This window comes from Argopecten irradians, chromosome 4 (genome assembly GCF_041381155.1).
Source record: "Argopecten irradians isolate NY chromosome 4, Ai_NY, whole genome shotgun sequence".
Taxonomy (NCBI): Eukaryota; Metazoa; Mollusca; class Bivalvia; order Pectinida; family Pectinidae; genus Argopecten; species Argopecten irradians.
The window spans coordinates 29876462-29893465 of record NC_091137.1 but is presented as its reverse complement, the minus strand read 5'-3'; the positions used below and the strand labels follow the sequence as shown (position 1 = coordinate 29893465).

At 35.1% G+C, this 17004-nt stretch overlaps 1 protein-coding gene across 3 annotated transcripts in view; it reads right to left on the bottom strand.

Moving 5' to 3' along the window:
• The window catches only part of LOC138321248 (fibrillin-1-like), a 60216-nt gene that overhangs the window by 5396 nt on the left and 37816 nt on the right, over positions 1–17004 (bottom strand). For 2 of the 3 annotated variants that reach the window (XM_069264786.1, XM_069264787.1), the window contains exons 8-12: positions 4829–4972; positions 3490–3636; positions 2336–2479; positions 1849–1992; positions 237–377 (exon numbers count right to left, since the gene is read on the bottom strand). In XM_069264786.1, coding sequence (XP_069120887.1) covers positions 237–377; positions 1849–1992; positions 2336–2479; positions 3490–3636; positions 4829–4972 — 720 coding nt within the window. The remainder of the gene's footprint in view (positions 1–236; positions 378–1848; positions 1993–2335; positions 2480–3489; positions 3637–4828; positions 4973–17004) is intronic. The other variant, XM_069264788.1, reaches the window with a different exon arrangement.

The window sequence follows — 17004 nt, the reverse complement described above, 5'->3', positions numbered from 1 at the left end:
TGTAAGTCATTTTTTGATCAGTTGTTTTCTAGTAGTACTTTTTCCTATAACGTATCCTTCTAATTTAGTTCAGATGGGATACGAGTTTTATAAGCATGTACAGTATGTTCTTTGTTCAAAACGAGGAAAAAATGATTCATATATGTAATATTTTTTGTTAATGTTTGTTATCCTTTTCAGATACCGAGATAACTTAAACACCATCTTTCGTGTTTTCCTTTAGACGGATTACTTACTAATGATACAAGAGACAGTTCTATCCCAGTAGGAACCAGTGACACAGATACATTTCTTATTACTCTCTGAAGAGGTCACGTTACATGTCAGTCCAGGGGAACATTGCGTGTCCTCGAGACAGTCACCACGATAAGAAATCACTGGAAACGGAAGAACCATATCAAAAGTAAATAGTCTATTTTTGACTTTTTGTCTAACAGATATATATCATTTTACATACAGATGACTCTAGACATGTCTAAGTGTTGAGTATCTAAGTGTGATCAGACATGTATTACTAATTAAGTTGTGGCGATGAATATATGTAATTAAATAATTATGCATCGGTATATTGAGTACTGATTTCATATACCACATGTATACAATATAATCCATACCGATCTGATGGATAAATCCGCTATAAATAGTCGCACTTATGTATAAGTATCTATATCATTTCCACTCGTTTAAGGTGTTCACAAGGGCAACGTTGTTCAATTGAAGAGTATGCTAGCCACATTTGTTAAATAAGGAAGCGTTCTACTTTCTACCTGCATGCTAATTTCAGAGAAGACATCATCACATACTTTGATGCAAATGAGAAACAAAACACCTTTAAATATATTGAACAAACAGTCCCTGAAATCAATATGTAGGCTGACGATTCAATGATTAAATATATTTTGAAATTTGAAAGCATTATGGATAAGTCATACGTATCAAGAAGACATACATGGTAGAAGTATGTGATGGAGGTGTTTCCTGTCAACATATTATGGATAACTTATTAGGGATATCATCTCCTCAGGAAATGGTCTATTTAAAGGGACAATTCAGGCTAAAAGAACATTAAAATTTGTACATATATCGGAAAAAACAGTTCTAATGGAAATTAGGTCAGTTGGTTTTACTGTAATATGCCAGAAAAGCCCATGGTGGTGAAATTCGTGTGGAGTGTTCAAACTCGCTCGCTGTCCGCCATTAAACATTGTGGTCGAACTTCTTGTATGCCGAATCCTGTCCCTTGCTCGTAGAGTAATGCTACTTTTGTCTAGAACTGCTTAAATCGCTCTGACAATAGTGTGTTTACCTTATTAGGTGAATTGGCTCGTCTAAAAAAATCATTTTATCACCTCCTCAGTGGTTATGTAGTTCATTTGTTAAACGTGCGTGACGTTGGCTCCGGTATAGATACAGCGAACATATTTTACCTGCTGAATCGTATTGATCAACGATTTATAATTACAACGGTATAGATTAAAATACTAAACAATGACGTGGAATTTGTCAATATTTTATGTTATATCTTTCATAAGAAATGTAGAACAATACATTTATGCCATATTTTGCTTCTTGGTTATGTAAAAGAATTAGCCTGAGTGAATTGTCCCTTTAATGTTATGATTAATGTAATTTTTTTAACATTTCGAAATCAACTTTGAATGTGACAATATTAGATATGAATATAAGTAGGTCGAACCACTTCCAAGTTACATTTTGAGTTTACAGTGAAGCTTAAATACCAGAACTTGTGGTTGAGCAGAATTTATAGATACAATACAGTGTAATGGGACTACCTAATATTGCATAAAACAGTATGACACTTCTGCATCTAATGATGTAAATACATACAAGGTAGGCATTGAAGTGAGGCTCCATCCCAATAATGCTGACTATCACACCCACACAGGTACAATCCAGCACGAGATTCACATGTCATTTTTTCCTCACAAACCTCGTCAATCAAATTATCACATCCCTGGCCGTATGATTTACCTGAAACAATAAATATATACCCGCGGTGAAGAGGAAGTCTTGCGTTGAATGGAAGGGCTATTTAAAACATCCATTCTTAAACCATATCAGATTATTCCAGACACGACTTGCAACCTTTTACTACTTTGGTTAGTACATTAATTTATTTTGTGTACAAAGAGACAAATTACTTTTGAATAGTTAATCAGGCTATGAACTTCTATCGAGTAAAAAAGCTGGTAAAAAGAGATATTCATGGCACCAACCGAATATGATTTGATATCCAGAGTACATTTTGAGGATTGTTAAGTTGCAAAACGATATGGTAACATTCTTAAAGATTTCTTTAAGTACATTTACTTACGTGGAACGCATTGTCTGGTGCCTTGATCTAAGTATAGGGTTGTGTTACAAACGCATTGAAAACTTCCTTCTTTAGACAGACATGATAGACTATCGTCACAAACATTATGAATACTGCTGTCACAACTCTCAGCATAGGTCTTACCTATAAGATATCGTACAAAAGTCATCAAAATACCAGTGAATAATAGTTTTCAGTTATTAAAACTGTTTCCTATACTAAATGAGTAACAAACACGGCATGTCATGTGTATCTCATATATCGGCATATTGATATACATTATAGGGAACAACCAACTAAACGAAAAAAGACCTTCGAAATGGCCCCTTTGTATACAAGTTTGAGCCAAGGATAGAATTTAAACCCGGCTGCTGATTGGCTGGCTAATTATGAATTTCAAAAATATCAATTTTGATAATGAATAGGTAAAAACATCAGAATTTTTGGAGTGCAAAATGCGCCTGATTTCAACATGGCTTCCCTGGTTGGAGTTTGAGGTGAAGGACCTAAACCTTTTTTCTATCTAGTGTTGTATGAGAATCTAGACTTTAATTATAGAAGACAATAGCTAACAAATATTCCTTTGTTTTAATAATATATTACCAAACTTTAACAAACTTTAACACTGTGGTGTATGTAAAATCGTTTAATTGGTTGTTCTCGCAACCGACTTTACATGTGTTGTTTAAATTTAGAATTATGACTTTAGATTATCAAAAGAGCAAACAGAATTGACGATAAAGCACATGGCTAATGATTAGGAATCAAAATAGGTAGGCCACATTTAAATCAATTCTGAATCAAACGGAATGCATTAAATAGTTTCAACATAAAGTTGTGTTATTACGTTTGTTCAATTATATCAATGATGTTAAAATCAGCTTAAAGATAGGGAAAATGAGGTGTAATAGAGCTGTCAAAATTAACATCGACAAACATATTCATTTTACTTTGCTAAGTATTTCTCAGGGAAAACCTGACTTTTAAGATACTTGTTCTGTTACATGCTGTTATAAGACTTTCGATATATTTATCAAAACATTTTTGGGGTCGAAATCAGGATAATTTCCCTCTGGGCTTATATTTATAAATTATCAAGATTATAGCACCCCGTGTAGAATGCGTAACATTCCATACAGGAATAATCGACTTACGTAATATGCACGTCATGCTGCTTTTGGCGTCAAAGTACTCATTGCTGCTACAGAGACATTTAAAATTGCCGTCGGAAGACTGACACGATAGACCATCTACACAAAACCCCGGTATACCGTCAAAACAGCCTTGGTTATAGGTCCTTCCTGTAAATAGGATATATTTCTTGTGTTTAATGGAATCTAACATTCGTTTACTTTCAATCGTGGATATCTGAAATGATTTGCCAGAAAAGTTAGTGCCCGCCGTTCCCGTAGAAATAAAACTATTTCCTAAAATAAATAACAAAATTAACTATCTCTATTTGTTGTTACCCTCACTAGTCTAGGATTATAATCTTTGTAATTCTTACAACTTCTAATTATCGCATTTCCCATCCACAATTCTCTTCTCAGTCTTGATAACCTCACGAACGTACATGTACCTATATAATTCTCTATTGGAAATAGAAAGTCAAACATATTGCATGCTTGACTACGAAATGGATGACAGTCATAGTCTAAATAATGACGTATGTCTCTTAAAATTAAAAGATTACCAGCAATGTCATTGAGGATGCCCATCGCTTCTTTCTTACATGTTATCATTACACTGACCAGAGCATACACTTATTTTGAACGTTAGATAACTTTATTCCTTTAGATCTTTCGCTACTACTTCCTGACAGTCCATCTGTATCTCTTGAAGATAACATTACATTATGTAAGAACACGCAACAGTATATAATTTTGGCTAATATGTTTAAACCCTCTATTCCTAATGCTATTATGAAATATTGCAAAAATTTTTTCTTTCTTTTTATCTTTCTGATACTGACAGCAAAAGACAAACTGGAGAAATATATCATGGCACGGGATGTGACGAACTTTAAGTAAAGCAGCGAGACAAGAACAGAGTGATCGGGAGTTATTACATTGTACATACATATATTACTATATGTTAATTAAATAAATACTGAAAATTTGTGCCCTATCCTATTGCTAATAAATTATCACAATAAAATAAGTTTAAATCTGAAATAGATTGTGGGACACAAAAACCACAAAATACTGTGAAATGCTGTTAGACAACTACATACATGTAAAAGACATTATATACATATTATATAATAATTATTGATACTTTTTTCTATGCATTCTGCCGTTGTGAACATACATTGGATCGGTTAATTTGTGTAATGTATCTATGGACATTGAGTCCATCAGCCTACGTCCATACAGCAAGAAAAAGAATGACAATAATTTGTTGGAATATTTGAGTAACAAATTTGCTAGTTTCGATCGAATGAAGAACGGTAATTATCAGAACCAGAATACTTAGATAACTATGTATACTTACGTGTTTGGCAACTTCTACTGGCTGGGTTCCAGACCATGTCCCCGCTACAACGACATTTGCTTTCCGCATCTGTGCTCTGACAGGAAAGGCCGTCTTGACACACATTCGATATGCTGACATCACATCTTTCGTCATATGATTTTCCTTTGAACATTATAAACAAGGTATCCATATATATGTAGAAAGCGACTTTATCTCTTGATATAATTTTCGCTCTTCCTAAACGCACAGACACAATAACATGATTCTATGGTCATATGATCTTGCACACCCAAAGACGCCTATTTTGTACCGAATCTTTGCTGTGTAGTTAAAAATTTTGTTCTCATTTTTTTTTAATTAATTTTTATCAATAACACATATTAATATACGTCACCGATGAATCGCAGTCGTTGATTGGCCAAGAGACGTCACGTGTGACAAAACATCATGTATCCCTCGCAACGGCATGCTCAAAAATCATGTTTACCTCATGCGGAGCCCCTCGTACGTTAACGAAATTTGCCGTTCGTATAAGGCAACTCTCCGAGGTATTTCAAAAATAAACAATATGTATGGCAGACGACACTTCCGTCTTCCTTTAACAGAGGAAATTACTAATATTCCTATGGTAAAAGACACGGATAACACAAATCCACGCAATGTAATGTTTATATGATGTAACATGCTAAATGGAGTTGATTTTCGGTGACAGAAACGGTAGGTCTAACTTCTGTTTTACAATAACTGTATCGTTAGCCCAACAGTGTTTGCGTAACAGCTTCAATACTAGCTAACATTAGACCCGGGACACATCATATTTCTCTCGGGCTACGCCCTTGGAAAATGACTACCTTGGGTAACAAATCGCCATGCCTCCCTTTTGACAGACCAATAAATGAAGTATGTTATCTATCAAACTTGAGTATTGGAGAATTCATTAATAAAATGACATTAACAACAAATAATGTCTCCATTGTTATTCCTTTGATTACAGCAAACATAGCTTCGGTCACTTTGCAATTCAACCATGGATTTTTTCTGTTTTGCCGATTTTAAGGTCCTATGACTCTTGCTAATATTGACGGATTTTGACCATAATCAAACTAATTAGAGTTCCTATCAAAATTAAGCTATATACCAAATTTTATTGAAATCGGACAACAAATACTTAAAAAGCTGACAATGCAAGTTAAAAACATGCAGTTGAAATTTAAAAAAAAAATATTAACGAAATATTTTTTTTCAAAAATTGTTTCTGAGACATCCCCTAGTTATGACAGTGTGGTATCTAAGGAAGTGCCAACCCCTTATATAAAGCACGGGACACTTGACACACGTGTATCATTCTAAACATATCTTGTCTCGGATACACATGCCCCGATATTGCAAATAACAATGTCAAATTGAAAATAAACACTGCACTCACCTGACAATATTTCATTGAAGTAATAGATGAATGTGTTGTCAGCTATATCCCAACATTTGTCCAATACGAACTAATAAAACACTTCAATATACACTAAGTTTTACACGTACATGTACAACGACACGTGTGTGTCCTTGATAGTTGTCGCTCGTTCGGGTCAGGTACGTAGTTACGTGTATATGGTCAGTTGAGTGTGTCGGGTACGATGATATACGTGGAGATATGTGGACGGATTATTTTTGGATTTCTATTCACTTGCGTTGGAATTTTATTTTGAGAAACATCTAAATGACAACTTAGAGGAGTTGACATGTTTTCTTGCTAAAAATAGTTCTATATAGTTTTACAGGTGAGGGTTTTGTTTACCTATTTGTAGGTGATATAACCTGTGGACTGCTAGGTGTATAGGTACATGAATGAGCGCGCGCGTGTCGATTCACGCGCTTTATATAGGGGTCGGTGAGTCGTCGGAATGTAAAACAAAAATGGCTGTCCTCAACCGGGGAATGTCTCATAAACGATTCTTGGAAAAACGAGTATTCTTATTTTTAAAAAAAATCATGTTAATAATTTTAACTTGCATTGTCAGCTTTAAGTTATGGCACGGAAACCGTTTCCCGGACGCCGACGTCGACACCGACGCCGACATAGTGATACCTAAGTGTCGCCCTTGCGTTGCATGCGACACAAAAAGTGATTGATTTGGGGTCAACTGTCAGTCACTCCCCAGGGTGTGTCGTTAGCCGGGTATGGCCACATTATAAATTCATTCGAATAGTGGCATGGTTCGAATTACACACGAATCTATACAGAAATTTATGGAATTCGAAATTCTAAAATGTTCGCAAATACCTTTAAAACATCCAAAGTTCATACATAAGTTGACCTTCATCCAAAACATTATAGGTTTTGTGTGACCAAAAACCGCGACCCCAAGATTTTATTTTATGCAACCGCAACATCATTCACCAAAAATTCAATTTGCTTTTATATATAATGCTATTGGAAAGTGTTAAAATCAAAGAATGCGACAAGAAACATACTGAAATTTCGATTTGATTACGAAAATTCCTCGGTGACCAAAATATTCAAGAAGTGTTTGGACTGCATGAAAACTTTCAATGTCATTCCAAAATTAATTTTAAATCTAAAATGTCTGCTCCACCAAGTGGTGGGCTACCTCATTTGTTTATTAATTTAGCAGAATTTCGTATTTTGACAATTTTGTGGACCTACCCCCTCTCAAATTCATACATTCTTCCTTTGTTAACTGCAATCTCTGGTTACCTCAACCGCAACCTCCAAAGTACGGTTACACATGGGGATAAACTCATTTTCCTCCTCGTTTGAATTCGTAACGAAAATATTTTGTGTAAGGAATATTTTCATTATAAATATAGCTTTACAATTGCGAAAACCAATTAATTATGAGTTATTAGCGCAGATATAAATTAACGTCGTTAACACGAATATACACTCTTGCGGCCTGTCGTCTACTGAGTGGTCTAGTTAAAATAATTAGAATAATACTTTGTATCCGGATTTGTGATATTGATGCACCCTTATATGCAATGGGGAAGTCATCTCGTTCAATTACCGCGTTATCGCTGTACATGACTCAAGCGCTTATAGAATAGCATGAAAAACGCTAAAATTAAACTTCCGCTAAATAGTTGTGTTCATAGGGATACAAATTGCGAATTATTTGCATAGCTATAATTTGTCTTTTACACTGTTTATCGTATAGTAAATAGACTGGTTGTTTCACCTGTGTACTAACATGCTTTATAATGATATGGAATCTCACCTGTGTAACGAAGTGCTTTCTTAGGATATTGAATGTCACCTGTGTAACGACGTGTTTTATTATGATATGGAATCTCACCTGTATAACGAAGTGCTTTATTACGATATGGAATCTTACCTGTGTACGTAACGACGTGTTTTATTTGGATATGGAATCTTACCTGTATAACGACGTGTTTTATTAGGATATGGAATCTTACCTGTATAACGACGTGCTTCATTAGGATATGGAATCTTACCTGTATAACGACGTGTTTTATTAGGATATGGAATCTTACCTGTGTAACGACGTGTTTTATTAGGATATGGAATCTTACCTGTATAACGACGTGCCTTATTAGGATATGGAATCTTACCTGTATAACGACGTGTTTTATTAGGATATGAAATCTAACCTGTGTGACAACGTGCCTTATTAGGATATGGAATCTTACCTGTGTAAGGACATGTTTTATTAGGATATGGAATCTTACCTGTGTAACGACGTGTTTTATTAGGATATGGAATCTTACCTGTGTAAGGACGTGTTTTATTAGGATATGGAATCTTACCTGTATAACGACGTGTTTTATTAGGATATGGAATCTTACCTGTATAACGACGTGCTTTATTAGGATATGGAATCTTACCTGTATAACGACGTGTTTTATTAGGATATGGAATCTTACCTGTGTAACGACGTGTTTTATTAGGATATGGAATCTTACCTGTATAACGACGTGTTTTATTAGGATATGGAATCTTACCTGTATAACGAAGTGTTTTATTAGGATATGAAATCTAACCTGTGTGACGACGTGCCTTATTAGGATATGGAATCTTACCTGTGTAAGGACATGTTTTATTAGGATATGGAATCTTACCTGTGTAACGACGTGTTTTATTAGGATATGGAATCTTACCTGTGTAAGGACGTGTTTTATTAGGATATGGAATCTTACCTGTATAACGACGTGTTTTATTAGGATATGGAATCTTACCTGTGTAACGACGTGTTTTATTAGGATATGGAATCTTACCTGTATAACGACGTGCCTTATTAGGATATGGAATCTTACCTGTATAACGACGTGTTTTATTAGGATATGAAATCTAACCTGTGTGACAACGTGCCTTATTAGGATATGGAATCTTACCTGTGTAAGGACATGTTTTATTAGGATATGGAATCTTACCTGTGTAAGGACGTGTTTTATTAGGATATGGAATCTTACCTGTGTAAGGACGTGTTTTATTAGGATATGGAATCTTACCTGTATAACGACGTGTTTTATTAGGATATGGAATCTTACCTGTATAACGACGTGCTTTATTAGGATATGGAATCTTACCTGTATAACGACGTGTTTTATTAGGATATGGAATCTTACCTGTGTAACGACGTGTTTTATTAGGATATGGAATCTTACCTGTATAACGACGTGTTTTATTAGGATATGGAATCTTACCTGTATAACGAAGTGTTTTATTAGGATATGAAATCTTACCTGTGTGACGACGTGCCTTATTAGGATATGGAATCTTACCTGTGTAAGGACATGTTTTATTAGGATATGGAATCTTACCTGTGTAACGACGTGTTTTATTAGGATATGGAATCTTACCTGTGTAAGGACGTGTTTTATTAGGATATGGAATCTTACCTGTATAACGACGTGTTTTATTAGGATATGAAATCTTACCAGTGTAACGACGTGTTTTATTAGGATATGGAATCTTACCTGTGTAACGACGTGTTTTATTAGGATATGGAATCTTACCTGTGTAAGAACGTGTTTTATAAGGATATGGAATCTCACCTGTAAAACGACGTGTTTTATTAGGATATGGAATCTTACCTGTATAACAACGTGTTTTATTAGGATATGGAATCTTACCTGTATAACGACGTGTTTTATTAGGATATGGAATCTTACCTGTGTAAGGACGTGCTTTATTAGGATATGGAATCTTACCTGTATAACGACGTGTTTTATTAGGATATGTAATCTTACCTGTGTGACGATGTGTTTTATTAGGATATGGAATCTCACCTGTATAACGACGTGTTTTATTAGGATATGGAATCTTACCTGTGTATTGAAGTGCTTTATTAGGATATGGAATCTTACCTGTATAACGACGTGCTTTATTAGGATATGGAATCTTACCTGTATAACGGCCTGTTTTATTAGGATATGGAATCTTACCTGTGTATTGAAGTGCTTTATAAGGATATGGAATCTTACCTGTATAACGACGTGTTTTATTAGGATATGGAATCTTATCTGTATAACGAAGTGCTTTATTACCATATGGAATCTTACCTGTGTAACGACGTGTTTTATTAGGATATGGAATCTTACCTGTATAATTACGTGTTTTATTAGGATATGGAATCTTACCTGTGTAACGACGTGTTTTATTAGGATATGGAATCTTACCTGTATAACGACGTGTTTATAAGGATATGGAATCTTACCTGTATAACGACGTGTTTTATTAGGATATGGAATCTTACCTGTATAACGAAGTGCTTTATTTGGATATGGAATCTTACCTGTGTATTGAAGTGCTTTATTTGGATATGGAATCTTACCTGTGTATTGAAGTGCTTTATTAAGATATGGAATCTTACCTGTATAACGACGTGCTTTATTTGGATATGTAATCTTACCTGTATAACGACGTGTTTCAGTAGGATATGGAGATTTTTACCTGTGTAACGACGTGTTTTATTAGGATATGGGAGCTTACCTGTGTAACGACGTGCTTTATTAGGATATGGAATCTTACCGTGTAACGACGTGTTTTATTAGGATATGGAATCTCACCTGTATAACGAAGTGCTTTATTACGATATGGAATCTTACCTGTGTATTGAAGTGCCTTATTAGGATATGGAATCTTACCTGTGTAAGGACGTGTTATATTAGGATATGGAATCTTACCTGTGTAAGGACGTGTTTTATTAGGATATGGAATCTTACCTGTATAACGACGTGTTTTATTAGGATATGGAATCTTACCTGTGTAACGACGTGTTTTATTAGGATATGGAATCTTACCTGTGTAAGGACGTGCTTTATTAGGATATGGAATCTTACCTGTATAACGACGTGCTTTATTAGGATATGGAATCTTACCTGTGTAAGGACGTGTTTTATTAGGATATGGAACCTTTCCTGTGTAACGACGTGTTTATTAGGATATGGAATCTTACCTGTATATTGAATTGCTTTATTAGGATATGGAATCTTACCTGTGTAAGGACGTGTTTTATTAGGATATGGAATCTTACCTGTATAACGAAGTGCATTATTAGGATATGGAATCTTACCTGTATAACGACGTGTTTTATAAGGATATGGAATCTTACCTGTATAACGACGTGCTTTATTAGGATATGGAATCTTACCTGTGGAACGACGTGTTTTATTAGGATATGGAATCTTACCTGTGTAACGACGTGCTTTATTTGGATATGGAAACTTACCTGTATAACGACGTGTTTTATTAGGATATGGAATCTTACCTGTATAACGACGTGCTTTATTAGGATATGGAATCTTACCTGTATAACGACGTGTTTTATTAGGATATGGAATCTTACCTGTGTAACGACGTGCTTTATTTGGATTTGGAATCTTACCTGTATAACGACGTGTTTCAGTAGGATATGGAGATTTTTACCTGTGTAACGACGTGTTTTATTAGGATATGGGAGCTTACCTGTGTAAGGACGTGCTTTATTAGGATATGGAACTTACCTGTATAACGAAGTGCTTTATTACGATATGGAATCTTACCTGTATAACGACGTGTTTTATTACGATATGAAATCTTATCTGTGTAAGGACGTGTTTTATTAGGATATGGAATCTTACCTGTGTAACGACGTGTTTTATTAGGATATGGGAGCTTACCTGTGTAACGACGTGCTTTATTAGGATATGGAATCTTACCTGTATAACGAAGTGCTTTATTTGGATATGGAATCTTACCTGTGTATTGAAGTGCTTTATTAGGATATGGAATCTTACCTGTGTAAGGACGTGCTTTATTAGGATATGGAATCTTACCTGTATAACGACGTGCTTTATTTGGATATGTAATCTTACCTGTATAACGACGTGTTTCAGTAGGATATGGAGATTTTTACCTGTGTAACGACGTGTTTTATTAGGATATGGGAGCTTACCTGTGTAACGACGTGCTTTATTAGGATATGGAATCTTACCGTGTAACGACGTGTTTTATTAGGATATGGAATCTCACCTGTATAACGAAGTGCTTTATTACGATATGGAATCTTACCTGTGTATTGAAGTGCCTTATTAGGATATGGAATCTTACCTGTGTAAGGACGTGTTATATTAGGATATGGAATCTTACCTGTGTAAGGACGTGTTTTATTAGGATATGGAATCTTACCTGTATAACGACGTGTTTTATTAGGATATGGAATCTTACCTGTGTAACGACGTGTTTTATTAGGATATGGAATCTTACCTGTGTAAGGACGTGCTTTATTAGGATATGGAATCTTACCTGTATAACGACGTGTTTTATTAGGATATGGAATCTTACCTGTGTGACGATGTGTTTTATTAGGATATGGAATCTCACCTGTATAACGACGTGTTTTATTAGGTTATGGAATCTTACCTGTGTAAGGACGTGCTTTATTAGGATATGGAATCTTACCTGTATAACGAAGTGCTTTATTACGATATGGAATCTTACCTGTATAACGACGTGTTTTATTAGGATATGGAATCTCACCTGTATAACGACGTGTTTTATTAGGATATGGAATCTTACCTGTGTAACGACGTGTTTTATTAGGATATGGAATCTCACCTGTATAACGACGTGTTTTATTAGGATATGGAATCTTACCTGTGTAAGGACGTGCTTGATTAGGATAGGGAATCTTACCTGTATAACGAAGTGCTTTATTAGGATATGGAATCTTACCTGTGTAACGACGTGTTTTATTAGGATATGGAATCTCACCTGTATAACGACGTGTTTTATTAGGATATGGAATCTTACCTGTGTAAGGACGTGTTTTTTTAGGATATGGAATCTTACCTGTATAACGACGTGTTTTATTAGGATATGGAATATTACCTGTGTATTGAAGTGCCTTATTAGGATATGGCATCTTACCTGTGTATTGAAGTGCCTTATTAGGATATGGAATCTTACCTGTATAACGACGTGTTTTATTAGGATATGGAATCTTACCTGTGTAACGACGTGTTTTATTAGGATATGGAATCTTACCTGTGTAACGACGTGCTTTATTAGGATATGGAATCTTACCTGTGTAACGAAGTGCCTTATTAGGATACGGAATCTTACCTGTATAGCGACGTGTTTTATTAGGATATGGAATCTTACCTGTGTAACGAAGTGCCTTATTAGGATATGGAATCTTACCTGTGTAACGAAGTGCCTTATTAGGATATGGAATCTTACCTGTGTAACGACGTGTTTTATTAGGATATGGAATCTTACCTGTGTAACGACGTGTTTTATTAGAATATGGAATCTCACCTGTATAACGACGTGCCTTATTAGGATATGGAATCTTACCTGTATAACGACGTGCCTTATTAGGATATGGAATCTTACCTGTATAACGACGTGCCTTATTAGGATATGGAATCTTACCTGTGTAACGACGTGTTTTATTAGGATATGGAATCTCACCTGTATAACGACGTGCCTTATTAGGATATGGAATCTTACCTGTATAACGACGTGCCTTATTAGGATATGGAATCTTACCTGTATAACGACGTGCCTTATTAGGATATGGAATCTTACCTGTGTAACGACGTGTTTTATTAGGATATGGAATCTCACCTGTATAACGACGTGCCTTATTAGGATATGGAATCTTACCTGTATAACGACGTGCCTTATTAGGATATGGAATCTTACCTGTGTAACGACGTGTTTTATTAGGATATGGAATCTTACCTGTATAACGACGTGTTTTATTAGGATATGGAATCTTACCTGTATAACGACGTGTTTTATTAGGATATGGAATATTAACTGTGTAACGACGTGTTTTATTAGGATATGGAATATTAACTGTGCAACGACGTGTTTTATTAGGATATGGAATCTCACCTGTGTAACGAAGTGCTTTATTACGATATGGAATCTTACCTGTGTAACGACGTGTTTTATTAGGATATGGAATCTTACCTGTATAACGACGTGTTTTATTAGGATATGGAATCTTACCTGTGTAACGAAGTGCTTTATTAGGATATGGAATCTTACCTGTGTAACGACGTGTTTTATTAGGATATGGAATCTTACCTGAGTAAGGACGTGTTTATTAGGATATGGAATCTTACCTGTATAACGACGTGCTTTATTAGGATATGGAATCTTACCTGTGTAAGGACGTGTTTTATTAGGATATGGAACCTTTCCTGTGTAACGACGTGTTTATTAGGATATGGAATCTTACCTGTATATTGAATTGCTTTATTAGGATATGGAATCTTACCTGTGTAAGGACGTGTTTTATTAGGATATGGAATCTTACCTGTGTAAGGACGTGTTTTATTAGGATTTGGAAGTTTACATGTATAACGACGTGTTTTATTAGGATATGGAATCTTACCTGTGTAAGGACGTGCTTTATTAGGATATGGAATCTTACCTGTATAGCGACGTGCTTTATTAGGATATGGAATCTTACCTGTGTAAGGACGTGTTTTATTAGGATATGGAATCTTACCTGTATAACGACGTGTTTTATTAGGATATGGAATCTTACCTGTGTAACGATGTGTTTTATTAGGATATGGAATATTAACTGTGTAACGACGTGTTTTATTAGGATATGGAATATTAACTGTGTAACGACGTGTTTTATTAGGATATGGAATCTCACCTGTGTAACGAAGTGCTTTATTACGATATGGAATCTTACCTGTGTAACGACGTGTTTTATTAGGATATGGAATCTTACCTGTATAACGACGTGTTTTATTAGGATATGGAATCTTACCTGTGTAACGAAGTGCTTTATTAGGATATGGAATCTTACCTGTGTAACGACGTGTTTTATTAGGATATGGAATCTTACCTGAGTAAGGACGTGTTTATTAGGATATGGAATCTTACCTGTATAACGACGTGCTTTATTAGGATATGGAATCTTACCTGTGTAAGGACGTGTTTTATTAGGATATGGAACCTTTCCTGTGTAACGACGTGTTTATTAGGATATGGAATCTTACCTGTATATTGAATTGCTTTATTAGGATATGGAATCTTACCTGTGTAAGGACGTGTTTTATTAGGATATGGAATCTTACCTGTGTAAGGACGTGTTTTATTAGGATATGGAAGTTTACATGTATAACGACGTGTTTTATTAGGATATGGAATCTTACCTGTATAACGACGTGCTTTCTTAGGATATGGAATCTTACCTGTGTAAGGACGTGTTTTATTAGGATATGGAATCTTACCTGTATAACGACGTGCTTTATTAGGATATGGAATCTTACCTGTGTAAGGACGTGTTTTATTAGGATATGGAATCTTACCTGTATAACGACGTGCTTTATTAGGATATGGAATCTTACCTGTGTAAGGACGTGTTTTATTAGGATATGGAATCTTACCTGTGTAACGACGTGTTTTATTAGGATATGGAATCTTACCTGTGTAACGACGTGCTTTATTAGGATATGGAATCTTACCTGTATAACGACGTGTTTTATTAGGATATGTAATCTTACCTGTGTGACGATGTGTTTTATTAGGATATGGAATCTCACCTGTATAACGACGTGTTTTATTAGGATATGGAATCTTACCTGTGTATTGAAGTGCTTTATTAGGATATGGAATCTTACCTGTATAACGACGTGCTTTATTAGGATATGGAATCTTACCTGTATAACGACGTGTTTTATTAGGATATGGAATCTTACCTGTGTAACGACGTGCTTTATTAGGATATGGAATCTTACCTGTATAACGACGTGTTTTATTAGGATATGGAATCTTTTCTGTATAACGAAGTGCTTTATTACCATATGGAATCTTACCTGTGTAACGACGTGTTTTATTAGGATATGGAATCTTACCTGTATAATTACGTGTTTTATTAGGATATGGAATCTTACCTGTCTAACGACGTGTTTTATTAGGATATGGAATCTTACCTGTATAACGACGTGTTTATAAGGATATGGAATCTTACCTGTATAACGACGTGTTTTATTAGGATATGGAATCTTACCTGTATAACGAAGTGCTTTATTTGGATATGGAATCTTACCTGTGTATTGAAGTGCTTTATTAGGATATGGAATCTTACCTGTGTAAGGACGTGCTTTATTAGGATATGGAATCTTACCTGTATAACGACGTGCTTTATTTGGATATGTAATCTTACCTGTATAACGACGTGTTTCAGTAGGATATGGAGATTTTTACCTGTGTAACGACGTGTTTTATTAGGATATGGGAGCTTACCTGTGTAACGACGTGCTTTATTAGGATATGGAATCTTACCGTGTAACGACGTGTTTTATTAGGATATGGAATCTTACCTGTATAACGAAGTGCTTTATTACGATATGGAATCTTACCTGTGTATTGAAGTGCCTTATTAGGATATGGAATCTTACCTGTGTAAGGACGTGTTATATTAGGATATGGAATCTTACCTGTGTAAGGACGTGTTTTATTAGGATATGGAATCTTACCTGTATAACGACGTGTTTTATTAGGATATGGAATCTTACCTGTGTAACGACGTGTTTTTATTAGGATATGGAATCTTACCTGAGTAAGGACGTGTTTATTAGGATATGGAATCTTACCTGTATAACGACGTGCTTTATTAGGATATGGAATCTTACCTGTGTAAGGACGTGTTTTTATTAGGATATGGAACCTTTCCTGTGTAACGACGTGTTTATTAGGATAT